We start from the raw sequence: 20,248 nt of genomic DNA on the forward strand, positions 1-20,248 counted from the left end.
CAGAGACCATGTTGATAACTCGGCAATGGCTACGTCAACGACTCTTGCTTTGTCTGTGTCCTGTTCTTACCGTATTCCTTCACTTCAAATTGTGTGGTGTATTTCTATATCAAGTTGTCCTCAAACTTTGCTGAGATGGTCCATAGTCCTAAACTGTGAAGTAGAAGGAAAAACTAGTGATCGGTAATTACTACTAATATTCGCATCTTCATTCTCTTTGAGGCTAAGGCCTCACGGGGGCGTCACTCAGCAAAAAAGCGCTGCGGTAAAAAACATGGTGGCAATTTTCTAGAATCCCATCCACTTTTCCCTGACTCTAAAATGTTGTGGTGTTTCCATCCCATGGGGCCCCGGCCTAAGGCTATACAACCACCACCTACGTCCATATTTTGTTTCTTACGTCACAGGTTCGGGCAATGTATAAGACTTGGAAATAATTCCAGTCCTGCCATCTTCTCTAAGTTGGTCTCTTTTCACAATGACATTTTCTGGAGTCTGTGAAGAAAAGGGAAAATCCTGATCACGTATGGCCCAGCTTGGTGGTCTAACATGGTGGTATGACATGGTGGTCCACTGTGCGAGATATCTTTGTCTTACTATTAATGTGTCATTAGTAGAGATGAGCGAGTAGGTGTTCGATCGAATACTACGGTACTCGATCGAACACTACTAGCTGTTCGAAGTTTAAGGTTCGATGCAGAACCAGCGTCCATGCTATACATTCTGCCAATCAACGCTGGTTCTTCTCTTACCTTTAGAAGTCTTCTCCGTGCAGCGTCCCCGCGGCGTCTTCAGGCTGGAATTCAATCTGCCTAGGCATCCGGCCTAGGCAGAGCCGACTGCGCATGTGCGGGCATGCCCTCGCATGCACAGTCGGCTCTGCTCAGGCGTCGGGCTGGGCAGAGACGACCGCGCATGCGCAGTTGGCTCTGCCTAGGCCCCAATGCCTAGGCAGAGTGAATTCCAGCCGGAAGACGCCGCGGGGGCGTTGCGCCGGGAGAAGACTTCAAGGAGAATCCAGCCCGACCCTCACTCGTGGACTTGGTAAGTATAATTTTATCGAATTTTGCCTACCCCTGAAACGAGCACTTCCCCCATAGACTATAATGGGGTTCGAAATCCATTCGAACAGTCAAACAGTGTGCGGCTGTTCGAATCGGATTTCGAACCTCAGACATTTTAGTGTTCGCTCATCTCTAGTCATTAGAAATCACCGTAATGCATCTGGGAACAGGAAAAAAAAGGAAAATGAAAAAATTTAAAAATAGCTGAGATGGAAAGGGGTTATAGTTATTTTGATACTTTATGGGAGTGCCAACAACTATTATTACTCAGGAAACCATGTATCTAACATATTGGAAAGGAATAGAGTCTTACCAGGAATTCAATGATCATCGTCTTGCTCACCGCTTTTAGATTTGGGGTCATGGCAAAAGTCCTGTATAAAACTTCATAAAAAAAAAATAAAAAAAATGTATCTATGAACAATGTGTATATAAATCTAGTTATATATAGAGATGAGCGAACACTAAAATGTTCGAGGTTCGAAATTCGATTCGAACAGCCGCTCACTGTTCGAGTGTTCGAATGGGTTTCGAACCCCATTATAGTCTATGGGGAACATAAACTCGTTAAGGGGGAAACCCAAATCCGTGTCTGGAGGGTCACCAAGTCCACTATGACACCCCAGGAAATGATACCAACACCCTGGAATGACACTGGGACAGCAGGGGAAGCATGTCTGGGGGCATAAAAGTCACTTTATTTCATGGAAATCCCTGTCAGTTTGCGATTTTCGCAAGCTAACTTTTCCCCATAGAAATGCATTGGCCAGTGCTGATTGGCCAGAGTACGGAACTCGACCAATCAGCGCTGGCTCTGCTGGAGGAGGCGGAGTCTAAGATAGCTCCACACCAGTCTCCATTCAGGTCCGACCTTAGACTCCGCCTCCTCCGGCAGAGCCAGCGCTGATTGGCCGAAGGCTGGCCAATGCATTCCTATGCGAATGCAGACTTAGCAGTGCTGAGTCAGTTTTGCTCAACTACACATCTGATGCACACTCGGCACTGCTACATCAGATGTAGCAATCTGATGTAGCAGAGCCGAGGGTGCACTAGAACCCCTGTGCAAACTCAGTTCACGCTAATAGAATGCATTGGCCAGCGCTGATTGGCCAATGCATTCTATTAGCCCGATGAAGTAGAGCTGAATGTGTGTGCTAAGCACACACATTCAGCACTGCTTCATCACGCCAATACAATGCATTAGCCAGTGCTGATTGGCCAGAGTACGGAATTCGGCCAATCAGCGCTGGCTCTGCTGGAGGAGGCGGAGTCTAAGGTCGGACCTGAATGGAGACTGGTGTGGAGCGATCTTAGACTCCGCCTCCTCCAGCAGAGCCAGCGCTGATTGGCCGAATTCCGTACTCTGGCCAATCAGCGCTGGCCAATGCATTCTATTAGCTTGATGAAGCAGAGTGTGCACAAGGGTTCAAGCGCACCCTCGGCTCTGATGTAGCAGAGCTGAGGCTGCACAAGGGTTCAAGCGCACCCTCGGCTCTGATGTAGGAGAGCCGAGGGTGCACTTGAACCCTTGTGCACCCTCAGCTCTGCTACATCAGAGCCGAGGGTGCGCTTGAACCCTTGTGCACACTCTGCTTCATCAAGCTAATAGAATGCATTGGCCAGCGCTGATTGGCCAATGTATTCTATTAGCCTGATGAAGTAGAGCTGAATGTGTGTGCTAAGCACACACATTCAGCTCTACTTCATCGGGCTAATAGAATGCATTGGCCAGCGCTGATTGGCCAGAGTACGGAACTCGACCAATCAGCGCTGGCTCTGCTGGAGGAGGCGGAGTCTAAGATCGCTCCACACCAGTCTCCATTCAGGTCCGACCTTAGACTCCGCCTCCTCCAGCAGAGCCAGCGCTGATTGGCCGAATTCCGTACTCTGGCCAATCAGCGCTGGCCAATGCATTCTATTAGCCCGATGAAGTAGAGCTGAATGTGTGTGCTAAGCACCCACATTCAGCACTGCTTCATCACGCCAATACAATGCATTAGCCAGTGCTGATTGGCCAGAGTACGGAATTCGGCCAATCAGCGCTGGCTCTGCTGGAGGAGGCGGAGTCTAAGATAGCTCCACACCAGTCTCCATTCAGGTCCGACCTTAGACTCCGCCTCCTCCGGCAGAGCCAGCGCTGATTGGCCGAAGGCTGGCCAATGCATTCCTATGCGAATGCAGACTTAGCAGTGCTGAGTCAGTTTTGCTCAACTACACATCTGATGCACACTCGGCACTGCTACATCAGATGTAGCAATCTGATGTAGCAGAGCCGAGGGTGCACTAGAACCCCTGTGCAAACTCAGTTCACGCTAATAGAATGCATTGGCCAGCGCTGATTGGCCAATGCATTCTATTAGCCCGATGAAGTAGAGCTGAATGTGTGTGCTAAGCACACACATTCAGCACTGCTTCATCACGCCAATACAATGCATTAGCCAGTGCTGATTGGCCAGAGTACGGAATTCGGCCAATCAGCGCTGGCTCTGCTGGAGGAGGCGGAGTCTAAGGTCGGACCTGAATGGAGACTGGTGTGGAGCGATCTTAGACTCCGCCTCCTCCAGCAGAGCCAGCGCTGATTGGCCGAATTCCGTACTCTGGCCAATCAGCGCTGGCCAATGTATTGTATTGGCGTGATGAAGCAGTGCTGAATGTGTGTGCTTAGCACACACATTCAGCTCTACTTCATCGGGCTAATAGAATGCATTGGCCAATCAGCGCTGGCCAATGCATTCTATTAGCTTGATGAAGCAGAGTGTGCACAAGGGTTCAAGCGCACCCTCGGCTCTGATGTAGCAGAGCTGAGGCTGCACAAGGGTTCAAGCGCACCCTCGGCTCTGATCTAGTTATATACGGTCTGACAATTTATTATGTATATTTGCCTTCGGTGTCTGCTTTCCTTAATTTTTGCAGGTGTAACATGTCCCGATGGAATGATAAGCCTAGTGCTATGGGTTATCGTCATTATTAGAGATGAGTGAGTAGTGTCTGATCGAATAGGTGTTCGATCAAATACTACAGTATTCGAAATACTCGTACTCTTTCGAACACTACTAGCTGTTCGAAGTTTAAGGTTCGATGCAGAACCAGCGTTGATTGGCAGAATGCTATACATTCTGCCAATCAACGCTGGTTCTTCTCCTACCTTTAGAAGTCTTCTCCGTGCAGCGTCTTCCGGCTGAAATTCACTCTGCCTAGGCATCCGGCCCAGGCAGAGCCGACTGCGCATGCGCGGGCATGCCCTTGCATGTGCAGTCGGCTCTGCTCAGGTGTCGGGCCGGGCAGAGCCGACTGCGCATGTCCGCGCATGTCCGTGCATGTGCAGTCGAGTCTGCCTAGGCCCCGATGCCTAGGCAGAGTGAATTCCAGCCGGAAGAAGACGCGGGGACGCTGCACGGAGAAGACTTCAAGGAGAATCCAGCCCGACCCTCACTCATGGACTTGGTAAGTATAATTTTATCGAATTTTGCGTACCCCTGAAACGAGCATTTCCCCCCATAGACTATAATGGGGTTCAAAATCCGTTCGAACAGCCGAACAGTGTGCAGCTGTTCGAATCGGATTTCGAACCTCGGACATTTTAGTGTTCGCTCATCTCTAGTCATTATACTTCAGTCTAGTGAATTTTTTTTTCAAATTTTTATTGAAATAAATTTGAACCTTAAGGGTCCATTCACACGGAGGAATTTGGCACGGATTCTGACGCGAAACTTGCGTCAGAATCAGCGCTGAAAAATAAGCCTCCCGTTCACTTCAATGGGGAAAAGAAAGCCTCCCATTGATTTGAGTGGGTTCCGCTTGGAAAACGGAACCCAATGAAGTCAATGGGAAGCTTTTTTTTCAGTACTGATGCGGATTCCGCGCCAGAATCAGCGCCAAATTCCTTAATTCTGATATCTCACTGTCCTGCTGGTTTGTTGGCTTTTGTTCAGTCCCCAATTAATTGTTTTCAAATTGTTTTTGATTTTAATTAAATCGCCTAAAGATCATGTTAAAATTGAAAAAAAAAAAAAACCCTACCAAAAATTTTGCTTTTATTTCTGAGTTGGAATTTATGGCTTAAAGAAATATTCCTGGCACATATCTCCGTTGTCTAAATCTAGGGTCACACCTGCGCTTGGGTTTTTGTTCTTCGGAAAACGGAAACCCAATCTGCTTAGAAAATGGTTGTTATGTGCTATCTATAATACTGGTGTCTTTGGAGGTCGTAGAGAGTCCTTTGGCCCCCTAATTTTTTTAGGGCCAAGATTCGATTGCTATCTCTGTACCCAGTGGCGTAACTAGGAATTGCGGGGCCCCGTGGTGAACTTTTGACATGCCCCCCCCCCCGACCCGGGGGAATAAAAACATTAAAAAAACTACTGTTTCTTACCTGTCCCCGACTCCTACACTGTCTTCTCCGCTGCCGTCCTTCTTCTATGATGTCGGACATCACATGACCCACGAAGCAGGCCGGGTTCATGTGACGTCAGAGACATCAGACAAGTAGGAAGGAGGCCTGGCAGGATCGTGGAGAGGTAAGTAAGTGTTTTTTTATGTTTCTTACCTCTACCGGTCCGCTGATCATTATACTCGGGGGTCCGAAAAGACCCCCCGAGTATAATGATAGCAGCGGTAGCGCCTGTCACCGGGCCCCTAATGTGCCCTCTGGCAGCCGCCTCTGCTGCTATGGCGGTAGTTACGCCACTGTCTGTACCCAATACCTCCTGCTTGGAGGTATTCTCCATACTCTTTCAAGGCTCCGAGACTATGTCAATCTTCTAATTTGTTGACCAAGTGTGACCAATTTTGCAGCTTTCAAGATCCATAAATGTGGACAATATGGAATCCAATTTTTTGGTGGGCTTCTATTAAGGTTACCCCAGTTATGTCATTATACCATACCTTTAGATCCTGGGGTGTAGATGGGTTTGTCGGTCTGTATGAATATGTATCCACCTTGAAAGGTCACCAGGACAACTTTCTCCAGAGAGCAAAATGGAGACCTTACGGTGACGTAGACATACTGCTTCTTATTGGGGTCTTTTTCTAAATTAGTTGATGGAATCTGAAGGAAACAAAAATAACACCATGGACCCAGCTGAGAAGATGAAAATGGAGAACAATTTCATATGTCTGAGGGGGAGTTCACACTATTGTTACTAAAGTCCGTTGTTGTCTTCCGTCATAGGATGACAGCAACGGACATTAGCTGTCGCAGAGAATGGTCACGGACTGATTCTGTGTCCATTCCCATCGATACGTTCTGGCCCAATTTGACCATTGTGTGCGTGTCTAAGAAATTGAGAAAACAGTGATTATAGGACATCAGTTTGAGAGACTTAAAGGGATTTTCCAAACAAAGATGTTCAACCCTTTTAACATTTAAATCAGATGGGGGTATTGAAATTTTTTTTAAAAAATTTATACTTCTCCTTCCCGTACCTCCCAGTCTATCTGCTTTGGTGGGTCTATTCCGGTGTTGGGCCTCAGCGGTCACATGATCGCAGAGGACAATCAGAGGCCTCAAGAAGAAGACCTGTGATGTCACAGGCAGTGACATTCAGGCCCTTCACTGATTGGCCTCAGTGGTCCTAGCTGTAACTTACAACTGAGAACTGTCTTCTTCATCAGCCATTGGAAATTCTGCGGTCAATAGCAACTACAGCAACTAAGGAAATTTTTTTTTTATAGTACCGTGTCCCTGCAGTTTATTCTAGCAGGGATTAGACGATGCTGTAAAGTAGTCCGGTAATGGAAATACAAAAAAAAAAAAAAATTACAAAATTCAAAATGTTAAAAACATTCAAAAATAAAATTACAAAAATACAAAATCCTTTTAGAAACCTGTCCATATTCATTATTATTAGACATGAGCGAGTAGTGTTCGATCGAGTAGGTGTTCGATCGAATACTACGGTATTCGAAATACTCGTACTCGATTGAACACTACTAGCTGTTCGAAGTTTAAGGTTCGATGCAGAACCAGCGTTGATTGGCAGAATGCTATACATTCTGTCCATCAACGCTGGTTCTTCTCTTACCTTTAGAAGTCTTCTCCGTGCAGCGTCCCCACGGCGTCTTCTTCCGGCTGGAATTCACTCTGCCTAGGCATCCGGCCTAGGCAGAGCCGACTGCGCATGCGCGGGCATGCCCTCGCATGCGCGGGCATGCCCTCGCATGCGCGGGCATGCCCTCGCATGTGCGGTCGGCTCTGCTCAGGCGTCGGGCCGGGCAGAGCCAACCGCGCATGCGCAGTCGGCTCTGCCTAGGCCCCGTTGCCTAGGCAGAGTGAATTCCAGCCGGAAGAAGACGCAGTTACGCTGCTCCGGGAAAAAAGACTTCAAGGAGAATCCAGCCCGACCGTCACTCGTGGACTTGGTAAGTATAATTTTATCGAATTTTGCGTACCCCTGAAACGAGCATTTCCCCCCATAAACTATAATGGCATCTTCCGGCTGGAATTCACTCTGCCTAGGCATCCGACCTAGGCAGAGCCGACTGCGCATGCGTGGGCATGCCCTCGCATGCGTAGTCATGCTCTGCTCAGGCGTCAGGCTGGGCAGAGCCGACCGCACATGCGCAGTTGGCTCTGCCTAGGCCCCGATGCCTAGGCAGAGTGAATTCCATCCGGAAGACACCGCGGGGACGCTGCGCCGGGAGATGACTTCAAGGAGAATCCAGCCCGACCGTCACTCGTGGACTTGGTAAATATAATTTTATCGAATTTTGCGTACCCCTGAAAGAGCATATCCCCCCATAGACTATAATGGGGTTCGAAATCCGTTCGAACAGTCGTACAGTGTGCGGCTGTTCGAATCGGATTTCGAACCTTGGACATTTTAGTCTTCGCTCATCTCTAATTATTATGTAAGCAAATAATAAAAAAAAAAACATGTTAAGTATCTTGTAATTATACTGAACCGTAGAGTAAGGCTGAGTTCAGATGGAGTTTTTCGGTCCAGAATTTGACGCGGAGGCCGCCTCAGATTCCGGACCAAATAAACCGTAGCATTGAGCCGGCGTCGGCACTCTGCTCCAGATTAGACCCAAACGAATGGGCCTAGTCGGGAGGGAGTGTCTTCAGGCGGATGTCTGAGGCTGAACCGGCCGTGGAATCTGCCTGAAGAACCGTTCACGGAAAAAAGAAATGACCGGCTAACATTGATTTCAATGGGAGACGGGTTTTGTTTGGACAGGATTTTGATGCGGATTCCGCTTCAAAATCCTGAATAAGGCTTGGTTTCCCCTTGTGCTCGTTCTCCACTGGCGGATTCCGTGCTCCATTCTGCTTTAAAAATGCAGAGAGAAGTCCATCAACCAGCGCATTTCTCTGCATTTTTCTACCCTTTTCGGGCAGAAACTCGGCGGACCCAAGTTTAGACTATGGGGTTCGCGGCTAACCGTTTTTTTTTTGAGCTGATTAAGTTTCCATTGGTGGAGTGCCCAAGAAGATCCCACCAATGGAAACAAAAAGGCAGGAGTGAACCTAGCATTAGAAACTGTTAAAAGTCAGGATCTTATAGGAATAAGAATGGTTTTTTGAATTTGCAAAAAAAAACCATAAATAAATAATGACGAAGTCTTAAAGCCAACACCGACAACCTGCGTTGCGGCGAAATCTTACCGTCAGCTTAACATGTCCTAAGTGTTTATTATTAAAGGTCACAGAAATTCTAGTGTTAACTAAAGGGAACTGTCTTCGGGGAAAGTCTTCAATCGTGAGGTCGGCATCAAACCCAGATCCGTGTCCATCTACGATAATGGTCTCCTCGCTGTCTGCACGCAACACGTTGGGGGTTATCAGGCTGCATCTGGTAGAAGAAACATAAAGATCAATGGTTGACACCTGCCACAGAATATCCTCAGTTCTATACCCTGTCCCATAAAAGAGAGAAAATTGGGTTATCTGAAACGAAAAATGGATTTGCAGGAAGGACAGAAACAGTCCAAGGCTGAGGGTCTATTCACACGGAGGAAAATGGTGAGGAATTTGGTGTGGAATTCCAGCGCTGAAAATAAAGCCTCCCATTGACTTCAAGGGGTTCCTTTATCCGCTAGCAGAGAAAGGAACCCATTGAAGCCAATGGGGGCTTTTTTTTCAGCAATGAAATTCCACACCAAATTCCTCACCATTTTCCTCCGTGTGAATGGACCCTAAGGCTCCACGTTGCAGAAACTCAGGCTCCAAGTTAAAGAAAAGGACCTGCAGAAATGCTTGCATATTCCCTATAGAGTTTTTTCACACCTCAGAGAATGTCCTGGAGCTCCAGGAAGCGGCCTACACACTGGGAGGGGAGGCGGCAGCGGTTCTGTGCAGGTAACTGGACAGCAGGGGGACTAAGTAGCCAGTGGATTTTTTAATCACTACACAGCATGGAGTCCAAAAATTGAAGCCTTCAATTTTTGGACTCCATGCTGTGTACTGAATAGGATCGTTTTTAAAATCCGATTTTTGATCGTTAAATAATCCCATTGACTTGCATTAGGATCGAAATTGGGATCGGGTTTGGATGGAAAATGATCGGAAATCAGATTTAAAAAACAATCCTGAAATCTCAAGATTGGCTCAACCCTACTCAGTGTTCCATTTAGTGGAGGCAAAAAAAATGCTAAAACTGTTAAAAAAAAAAAAAACCTATGTAAACAGGAGGCCTTTTCTACCCATTTTTTGTTGGACACAGAAGTGTGTCCAACAGTCAACCAAAAAATGGATGGCCATCCATTTACCATGACGGGCATCTCTGAACTTGGTCCTTTGTTTCATACACTACTTGGGAAATGCAGGACTCATTTTGGTTATGGATACAGGGATTTCTCATTGGTAAACAGTGGTGATGTTCTCTAAAACAATGCAGGTTTCTTCTGTGAACTGTGGGGGCTAGGGTTGAGCCGATCTTGAAATTTCAGGATCGTTTTTAAAATCCAATTTCCGATCATTTTCCATTCGAACCCGATCCCAATTCCGATCCCAATGCAAATCAATGGGATTTTTTAAATAATCGGAGATTGGATTTTAAAAACAATCCTATTCACTACACAGCATGTAGTCCAAAAATTTTTCAATTTTTGGACCCCACGCTGTGTAGTGATTAACCCCACCCCCCACCAGTGTCCGCTTATCTGCACAGCTGCAGCCCCCAGTTCTTCTTATTCTGGTCCGGTCCTCTGTCCTTCACATGTCTTCAGAGCGCCCACACTCTCCTAAGCCCTGCCTTCTCTATACTACTAGTCAAGGGAGGCGGGGGGCAGGGTGCAAGGGCACTCTGAAGCCACATGAATGACAGAGGACCGGTGCAGCAGAGGGCAGTGGCAGCACTTCTGTGCAGGTAAGTTGATCAAAGTTCACGAGTAGATACATATTACTGTACATTGACTTGTCTAGTAGATAAACAAGCCAATGTACAGTAGTATCTATCTGCTCGTGAACTTGCCTCGTCGTCCTCACAGCAGCGCAGCACACAGTGATTTACCACAGCCTGCCACTCTTCTGCTTCGTCCCTGTTTTACCGTATATTCAGCTGAGTATACGGTAAAACAGGGACGAAGCAGAAGAGTGGCAGGCTGCAGTAAATCCATAGGAATGAATTGACACAGCTGGCACGCAGGGGGTTAAGCGGCCGGCCGCGTCCATTCATTCCTATGGGTGCTAAGCTTCTCCCACAATGATTGACCAGTAGCTAAGCATTGTGGGAAATAAGCCCTGATCTTGATCCAACCCGAAAAGATCGGGATCGGAATTCCAATTGCGATCGTGAAATTTACTCGATCGCCGATCGGAATCCGATCTTTTCCGATCCCGATTGCTCAACCCTAGTGGGGGCTCTAGCTTATGGGGAAGCCTGTTTTGGTCTAACTACCACAAACATTACAACTAACTACAAACCAGTGGCATAACTAGGAATGGCTGGACCCTAAGGCGAATCTTTGACATGCCCCCTTGACTGACCCACGCCCCCACCCCCTTGACCCTGACCGAGTGAAACACCCTTGTATGTGTGCACAAACCGCATTCATGCACATAGTATTATGCCCCATAGTGGCCCCTGCACATAGTATTATGCTCCATAGTTTCCCCTGCACGCAGTATTATGCCCCATAGTGGCCCCTGTACACAGTATTATGTCCCATAGTGGCCCCTGCACACAGTATTATCCCCCATAGTGGCCCCTGCACACAGTATTATGTCCCATAGTGGCCCCTGCACACAGTATTATGCCCCATAGTGGCCCCTGTACACAGTATTTTGCCCCATAGTGGCCCCTGTAAATAGTATTATGCCCCATAGTGGCCCCTGTACACAGTATTTTGCCCCATAGTGGCCCCTGCACACCGTATTATGCCCCATAGTGGCCCCTACACACAGTATTATGCTCCATAGTGGCCCCTGCACACAGTATTATGTCCCATTGTGGCCCATTCACACAGTATTATGTCCCATTGTGGCCCATTCACACAGTATTATGCCCCATAGTGGCCCCTGCACACAGTATAATGTCCCCATAGTGGCCCCTGCACACAGTATTATCCCCCATAGTGGCCCCTGCACACAGTATTATGTCCCATAGTGGCCCCTGCACACAGTATTATGTCACATAGTGGCCCCTGTACACAGTATTATCCCCCATAGTGGCCCCTGCACACAGTATAATGTCCCTATAGTGGTCCCTGCACACAGTATTATCCCCCATAGTGGCCCCTGCACACAGTATTATGCCCCATAGTGGCTGCTGCACACAGTATTATGTCACATAGTGGCCCCTGTACACAGTATTATCCCCCATAGTGGCCCCTGCACACAGTATTATGCCCCATAGTGGCCCCTGCACACAGTATTATGCCCCATAGTGGCTGCTGCACACAGTATTATGTCCCATAGTGGCCCCTGCACACAGTATTATGTCACATAGTGGCCCCTGTACACAGTATTATACCCCATAGTGGCCCCTGCACACAGTATTATGCCCCATAGTGGCCCCTGCACACAGTATTATACCCCATAGTGGCCCCTGCACACAGTATTATGTCACATAGTGGCCCCTGCACACAGTATTATGTCCCATAGTGGCCCCTGCACACAGTATTATACTCCATAGTGGCCCCTGTACACAGTATTATGTCACATAGTGGTCCCTGCACACAGTATTATGTCCCATAGTGGCCCCTCACACAGTATTATGCCCCATAGTGGCCCCTGCACACAGTATTATGTCCCATAGTGGCCCCTGCACACAGTATTATGCCCCATAGTGGCCCCTGCACATGGTATTATGTCCCGTAGTAGCCCCTGCACACAGTATTATGCCCCATAGTGGCCCCTGCACACAGTATTATGAGGACCACCCATGTACAATTATTATACTCTGGGGTCTTTTCAGACCCCAGATTGTAATGGTTGGAGACCCAAGGGAGGATACAAACATAAAAAAGACCCCACTGATGTCGGCCATCTTCAATGATTGAACTGACATCACTTGCACCGGTCCTACGTCATGACTCATAAAGTCGGAAGTCCAGCCCATGTAACGTCTGGGACTTCACCAAGTTATTGGAAGCCTTCCGGAGTGTAGGAGAGGTAAGTAACAGTGTTTATGTTCCCTCACTTCTCCTATCCCTCCGATCATTATCTGAAAAGACCTCCGAGCATAATGATAGCAGTATTTGTAGGGTTAGTGGGCCTGCGGCCTTACTTAGCAATCCCCCAAGTAAATAGAGCTCATTACCTTGTGCCAATTGAGCACCACATTAAGAAATTCCCCCAAGTGTATTCAGTGCAAACTGCTTATAATATATGTTCATTCACTTCTGAAATCTCCAGTCAGCCCTGTCAAGGTGTCCTGTAAGGAAGTTCCTGAGACTTGGGGACCTCCACAAATTGGTGACCCCAAAATTTGATTGGTTTGGCCTGCATGAATTGAGAAAAATGGTCATCTCTGTAAGAGCGTAATGGTGTCAAGTTCTCATGTGACCTGTGGACTGAAGAAGATTTTGGACGGACAGGGAATAGGGACTGAACATCGGAGGATGGTAGAACACATAAATCAAAGAATGGATGTATCTGTACAAGGAGAGAGTGCTAAGCTTCATTCATTACTTAGCCCTGGGGCAGATTCAGGGTATCTTGGGTCCCAGGCTGTACCAAAAGGGCAGTCTTCACCACCGATTCATAGAAAAGGTCTCTGTGATAGTATAACATCCTAAAACAGCCCTCCATGAAGTATCATGTCCCATATTAGCCCTCAATGCAATATGATGTCCAATAGCGTTGTTCCATACAGTATAATGTCCCATTGTGACCCCCATGCTGTATAGTGTTCCATAGTGGAGCCTCCGCACAGTATAAGGTTCCAGATTGGCCCCCATACAGTATTTTGTCCCATAGCAGCCCCTACACAGTATAATGACCAATAGTGGCCCTCCACATAGTATAATGTCCCATAATGACTCTCCACACAGTATAATATTCCATCGTGGCCCTCCACAATCTCTCATGAGCCAGAAGAGGTCCAAAGTTGAAAAGGGCTTGTAGCGGAGCCCATGGGAGTCAAGTATGGGGGATTCTCACTGCAGGGTGTACCCCAGGGGATAGCTGCTTGTCCCACCAGGGGTATGCATACCAGAAATCCAGAGATGGAGAAGGCTCACAGTGGATCCCATGGGAGGTGAGTATGAGGGGGTTCTAACTGCGGGGTGTACCCCTGGGGAAAGCTGTGTGTACCCATAGGGGTATGCATACTACATGTTTAGAATCACTGCTTTAAAACATAGCATCAGGTTATACTCACGGTGGTGGTGTGTGGTGTGGTTGTGCATAGGACCCAATGAGTTCATGTAGCAGAATAAGACACAGAGCTCCAAACTTCATGATTCAGTCTGGGGTAGGGTATGTGCCTTCTGGGACATATGGAGGTTATAAAGGATTTTAGTCTGAGCTCTTTCACCCTGACCAAATACACTCTTTAATCAGTAACAGAAAGATGTAAGTGCTGAGGTATACAACCTGTTGTCTGCTTGGTAAGTACACATAGGACTATTTCGAAATCAATTCAGTAAAGGGATGATAAAGCTCCAGTGAAATGTCCAATAGAAAGTGAAAGAATAAAAAAAAGGTACAATATATCACCAGTCTAGGTTACAGGTTGAAAAGCATCGTTCCAACCTTATTCCTGGCCAAAATTTAAGTCTGGGAAAAACAGTGGCCCCACACAGTATAATATGTTCCCCACAGTGGTCCTACACAGTACCATGCTCCATAGTGGCCCCACACAGTATAATATAATCCCCAGAGGGCCCCTTCACAGTATCCCTGCCCAGTATAATATAACCCCCAGCACCTCCAAACAGTCTAATAGGCTGTAGTATAATGCTCCACAGTCACCCCAAACAGTATAATGTACTTCATAACAGTCCCACACACTATAATAGGTTCCCCACACTTCCCCCTAGTATAATGATCCACAGTGGCCCTACACAATATAATAGGCTCTCCACAATGCCCCCCCCCAGTATAGTGCTCCACAGTGGCCATGCACTATATAGTGTGTTCCCCAAAGGGGCCTCCCAATATAATGCTCCACAGTGGCAACTCCCAATATGATATGATGCTCTCTAGAGAGCCTCGACGCAGTATACTGACCTATAGTGGCCACTCCGTATAGTATAATTGTAGAGTATAATAGGCTCTCCATAGTGCCCCCCGTATAATGCTCAACAGTGACCATATACAATATAATATGCTTCCCAAAGGGACCCCCAAGTATAGTGCTCCACAGTGGCCCCACACAATATAATATGCTCCCCAGTAGGCCCTTGCGCGATAGAGTGTCCCATATTGGCCCCTTCATATAGTATAATGTTTCATAGTGGCCTCCATACAGGATAATGTCCCTTAGCAGCCCTCCACACAGTATAATGTCCCATAGTGGCTCCTCCATGCAGTATAATGTTCCATAGTGGCCCTACACACAGATTAATGTCCCATTGTGGCCCCTTCCTGCAGTATAATGTCTCATAATGGCCCCCATACAGTATAATGTCCCATAGTGGCCCATCCATGCAGTATAATGTCCCATAGTGGCCCCCATACAGTATAATGTCCCATAGTGGCCCATCCATGCAGTATAATGTCCTATAGTGGCCCCCATACAGTATAATGTCCCATAGTGGCCCATCCATTCAGTATAATGTCCCATAGTGGCCCCCATACAGTATAATGTCCCATGTTGGCCCCCATACAGTATAATGTCCCATAGTGGCCCATCCGTGCAGTATAATGTCCCATAGTGGCCCATCCATACAGTATAATGTCCCATAGTCGTCCCCATACAGTATAATGTCCCATAGTGGCCCATCCATACAGTATAATGTCCCACGGTGGCCCCCCATACAGTATAATGTCTCATAGTTAGGGTTGAGCGATCGTGTTCGGAAAAGATCGCTCAACCCCAGCGCTGATTTCGGTCACTTTGTACCTCTTTTGGCCTTCCTCGTGATGTCAGGGACCCCAATGAGCCAGAAGAGGTCCAGAGATGGAGAAGGCTCACAATGGATCCCATGGGAGGTGAGTATGAGGGGGTTCTAACTGCAGGGTGTACCCCTGGGGAAAGCTGTGTGTACCCACAGGGGTAGAACGTAGCATCAGGTTATACTCATGGTGGTTGTGCATAGGACCCAATGAGTTGATGTAGCAGAATAATAAGACACAGAGCTCCGAACTCCATGACTGGGTAATAGTATGTGCCTTCTGGGAGATATGGAGGTCATTAAGGATTTTAGTCTGATCTCTCTCACTCTGACCAAATACACTTTTTAATGAGTTACAAAAACATGTAAGGCTGAGTTATACAGTATAACCTGTTGTCTGCCTGATAAGTACACAAAGAGCTACTTCAAAATCCATACAGCCCGTTCAGACATACACCCACCTTGAGGAGCAAGGCACGTCAGTCCGGATCAAATTCTATTAATTCAGCTGCATCTTCAACTCCACCCAGCCTTGTCTTATTTGCACAATGGAGCCCATTGCACACTGGATTACTGACTACCTCACTGCAGACCAAAATCAGTGAGAAGAGCCATTTCCGACCTCCTGTTGAGCAAAATAGGAGCACCTCAGGGGACAATGCTGTCCCCCTTCCTCTTCAACATGTTCACTTCAGACTTCCAATATGACTCTGGCTCATGCTTTCTTGAAAAATTTGATGACTCTGCCGTGGTCAGTCTCCTAACTGATGGAGACCACAAGGAGTACAGGGGAGTGGTAGCATTCTCCTCTTGGTGACCGTAGGAACAGTCTCATCCAAGACGTTGTGAAGATAACACAACTGATTGAGAAACCTGAAAGATGCCACCCCAAAAGGCCCTGCTCGGATATTAGTTGTCAGCTCCATAACTGGGCCAGTAGTTTGGAGCAGGGGATAGGCTAAAGAAGAAGGAAGCACTTGTTAATGTCACTGCATATAACACATGTTTCGGGAAACACTTACACTCATGCAAGGGATGAAAGAAAAAGAACAACTTCTACCTCTTGAAGAACTGCGTCGGGATCATTGTGGTGGAGGACATGTGACTCCTAGACCGGAGAGGGTGGCAGAGAAGATAGGAAGAGTTTTGTTTTGGATGCCAATCAGTGGCCTCAGCAGTCACAGCAAAGGACACAGGATGTCACCTCGGACCAGTGATGTATGTGATTGACATCTGATGTCCTTTCCTGTTACCACTGAGGTCAATTGATGGTGGTCATGAGTGGAAAGAATAAGCCCCTGAGAGTTACTGGATTAGACAGTGGCAGGAGACCCTAGAGCGCCAAGGACAGGTGAATATGTTTTTTTTATTTTATTTTTCAGCCTCTTCGGCCTCCATAATTCCTGGACAACCTCTTTAAGGAGGTAGAAAATGTATCAACATAAGAACAACATTTTAGAAAATGTGGCACAAATTACAACAAAAAAAACAGACACTGACCTTAAAAATTCCTCTATGATAGTTTTTTCCTTTATACTGTACTAGCAGGAGGACCTGGCTTTGCACGGGTATATTTCATTTTTTGTTTGTGTAGTGGCCCCATAAGAATTGCTCAGTTTTGCACTGGTGTATTTTGTATGTTGTTCATGTGTTTGTGTCCATAAGCGTCATGTGATCATGTGTATTTCAGTTTGGATACAAGTGAAAAACCTGTGATCAGTTGTTATGGAGACCTGGAGTAAAGCTGTGTGTATGTGACCTTGTGTAACAGTGTCATCCACAGCGTCCTTCTCCTTTAAAGCTAACATACAGCAGTAAAGAAAAATGGCTGGGTTGCTATGGAAACCTGGAGTAAAGCTCTGATATGTGGTACTCTGTGCAGAGGATCATATCTAATCCTTCGGCGTGTGGTAATGCGTGCTAACGCGTGTATCTAATTCTCCGGCGTGTGGTACTGTGTGCAGATGCGCGTATCTAATCCTCCAGCTTGTGGTACTGTGTGCAGATGCGTGTATCTAATCCTCCAGCTTGTGGTACTGTGTGCAGATGCGTGTATCTAATCCTCCGGCGTGTGGTACTGTTTGCAGTTGCACGTATCTAATCTTACGGCTTCTGGTACTGTGGGCAGATGTGGTATCTTACCCTCTGGCGTGTGGTATTGTGGTCAGACGCGCGTATCTAATCCTCCGGCATGTGGTACTGTGTGCAGACGTGGATATCTAATCCTCCTGCGTGTGGAACTGTGTGCAGACGCGTGTATCTAATCCTCCGGCATGTGGTACTGTATGTAGACACGTCGATCTAATCCTCTAGCACGTGGTACTGTGTGTAGATGTGCCTATCTAATCCTCGGGTGTGTGGTAGTATGGGCAGACGTGCGTATCTAATCCTCCGGCATGTGGTATTGTGTGCAGATGCGCATATTTAATCCTCTGGAGTGAGTAACTGTTTGCAGACGCACGTATCTAATCCTTGGGTGTGTGGTACTGTGTGCTGACCTGTGTATCTAATCCTCTGGCATGTGATACTGTGTGCTGACCTGTGTATCTAATCCTCTGATGCGTGTATCTCAGTTTGGATATCAGTGTTGGATTGTACATGTGGAGTGACCATGTTTATGGCACTTGGAATATGAGTGAAAGACCTCCAGGTTTGTGTTTAGTTAATGGGTGGGGTCATTGTTTTGGGAATGCTGTATCTCAGCAGCGGTACGTCCGAGCAAGTTGTGGCCTCATCTTAAACCTGCCCATACACCTGAAGTATCTGTGTGCCAAATTTGGTGAAGATCGGTCCAGTCGTTTGGTCGCACATAAAGAACAGACAGAGAGATAGACATTCATTTTTATAATATAGAGAGATATACTATAACGTGGTTATTAGATTTAGGAAATTTATCAAGTGTTGAATGTTAGAAAGGGGTTAATAAAAGGGGTTAATAGGGTTTTATGACTTTTTGCAACATTTTACATTTTTACACTACTATACCTCTTTCTGAGAAGTGTGTATGTGGGGAGGGGGGAGGGGTACTGTCAGACTTGATAACTGGTTATCAAATACAACTTTTTAAAAAGACTCCAAAAAATTGTCAAAGTGGGGCAGTGATGCTAAAAATGAGGGAACGTCTCCGGACACGAGATGTGACATGTCATAAATGTTGGGGACAACTATGGCAATGCAGCCTCCAGCAAAAGTGACCTGAAAAGTGCACATCATAATAAATCCCCCTCTGTCCAAACAATCCCTCCTATCAGTAAATGCCGGGAAATTCATGTGCGGTGTCATAACTATGGCTGATAGGGCATAAAGTACAAGGTCGTGGCGTGTTTCAGCCAAATTTCCTAGGAAATTACTTTGGAAGTTTTGTTGTAGATTTTTTTTGAGAGTATGTTTGTTTTTCCTATAAAGTTTATACAATATATCAAATATGAATTGAGACGAGGTCCTCTATAAAGCAGCTTTCTCTCCAAAGGGGATTCTGTACCTCACAATTGGGACATGTCCAATATGGTGGGGGATTATACACTACTGCTCAAAAGTTTGGGGTCACTCAGACAGTTTCGTTTTTTTTCCATGAAAACTCACCCTTTTATTTATCAAAGAAGTTGCAAAATGAATAGAAAATATGTTCAAGACATTGAGAAGGTTAGAAATAATTAGAGATGAGCGAATGCCGTTCGATCGAATAGGTGTTCGATCGAATATCAGGCCGTTCGAGCAGTGGTGAACCTAGCCTCTCTGCTGCCTGAGGCGGACGATCAAAAGACGCCCTCCCCCCCCCCGTATTGAGTCCGGGGTGGGGGGTTGTTCATCTTTTGATCGTCCGCCTCAGACAGCGGGGGATTGGGGGTGCTAGCAGTACCATTACAATAAATTACAACATTACAATAAATACAATGCAAGGTGATATTTTGTGCAGTAATACTCACAGGAGACGTCTTCCCACATTTCCCGTCTCTTCCCTTTGGGCCGCCATGATCACTTCTTCCAGCTGTGTCTTGACTCTGTAAAGTTTGAAACACAGACATCATTGACTCCTCACTTATCTCACAGCAGCCCCTGCAGCCTATATTATGCCCCACAGTGGCACAATAGACTGTGGGGCTTAAAGGGATTCTACCATTAAAAAACTTTTTTTCTGTGGCCGCAATTGCGAGCATGCGCAGTCGGCTCTACTAGTGTAAGAGCCGACAGAAGTAGGGGAGGATCCAGCAGAAGAAGGAGGCGGCGCAGAATCCTGTTCTCGGGCAGCGGTGGGGACGCCCTCGCATTTTCAGCGCTGAGGCTCGCCCCCATCGCTGCCAGAGAACTAATTTACATACCGGTAAAAACTGGTATTACTAGGGAACGGCGCGGCAGAGATCTCATCTAATGGTAGGAGACGAATAGCCTTTCTAAAGGCTATTCCGACGTGTTAGCCACAGAAAAAAGTTTTTAATGGTAGAATCCCTTTAACAGAGGTTGCAGGGGGACCGCTGTGGGGCATATTAGAGGTTACAGGGGCCACAGTGGACCCTTCAAGCTCTATTATGCCCCACACTTGCACACCCATGAACTATTATTATACTCGGGGGTCTTTTCAGACCTCCGAGTATAATAATCGGAGCCCCAGGGGAGGTGAGGGAATATAATAAACACTGTTACTCACCTCTCTAGGATCTGATGTTACTCCTACCAGGCTTCGGGCCTATATGGTAATGTGTCAGACGTCACGTGGTCTGGGATATTACCATATAGGCCCAAAG

General features: G+C 46.8%; 1 protein-coding gene across 1 annotated transcript in view; it reads right to left on the reverse strand.

The window, feature by feature from the left end:
- Positions 1-13,908, reverse strand: part of LOC142204431 (venom factor-like) — a 105,840-nt gene extending 91,932 nt beyond the window's left edge. The window contains 6 exon segments of the mRNA XM_075275743.1: positions 71-153; positions 401-495; positions 1,378-1,448; positions 5,949-6,111; positions 8,671-8,857; positions 13,829-13,908. Coding sequence (XP_075131844.1) covers positions 71-153; positions 401-495; positions 1,378-1,448; positions 5,949-6,111; positions 8,671-8,857; positions 13,829-13,908 — 679 coding nt within the window.
- Positions 13,909-20,248: the final 6,340 nt, after the last annotated feature.

Source organism: Leptodactylus fuscus, chromosome 5, assembly GCF_031893055.1.
Source record: "Leptodactylus fuscus isolate aLepFus1 chromosome 5, aLepFus1.hap2, whole genome shotgun sequence".
NCBI lineage: Eukaryota > Metazoa > Chordata > Amphibia > Anura > Leptodactylidae > Leptodactylus > Leptodactylus fuscus.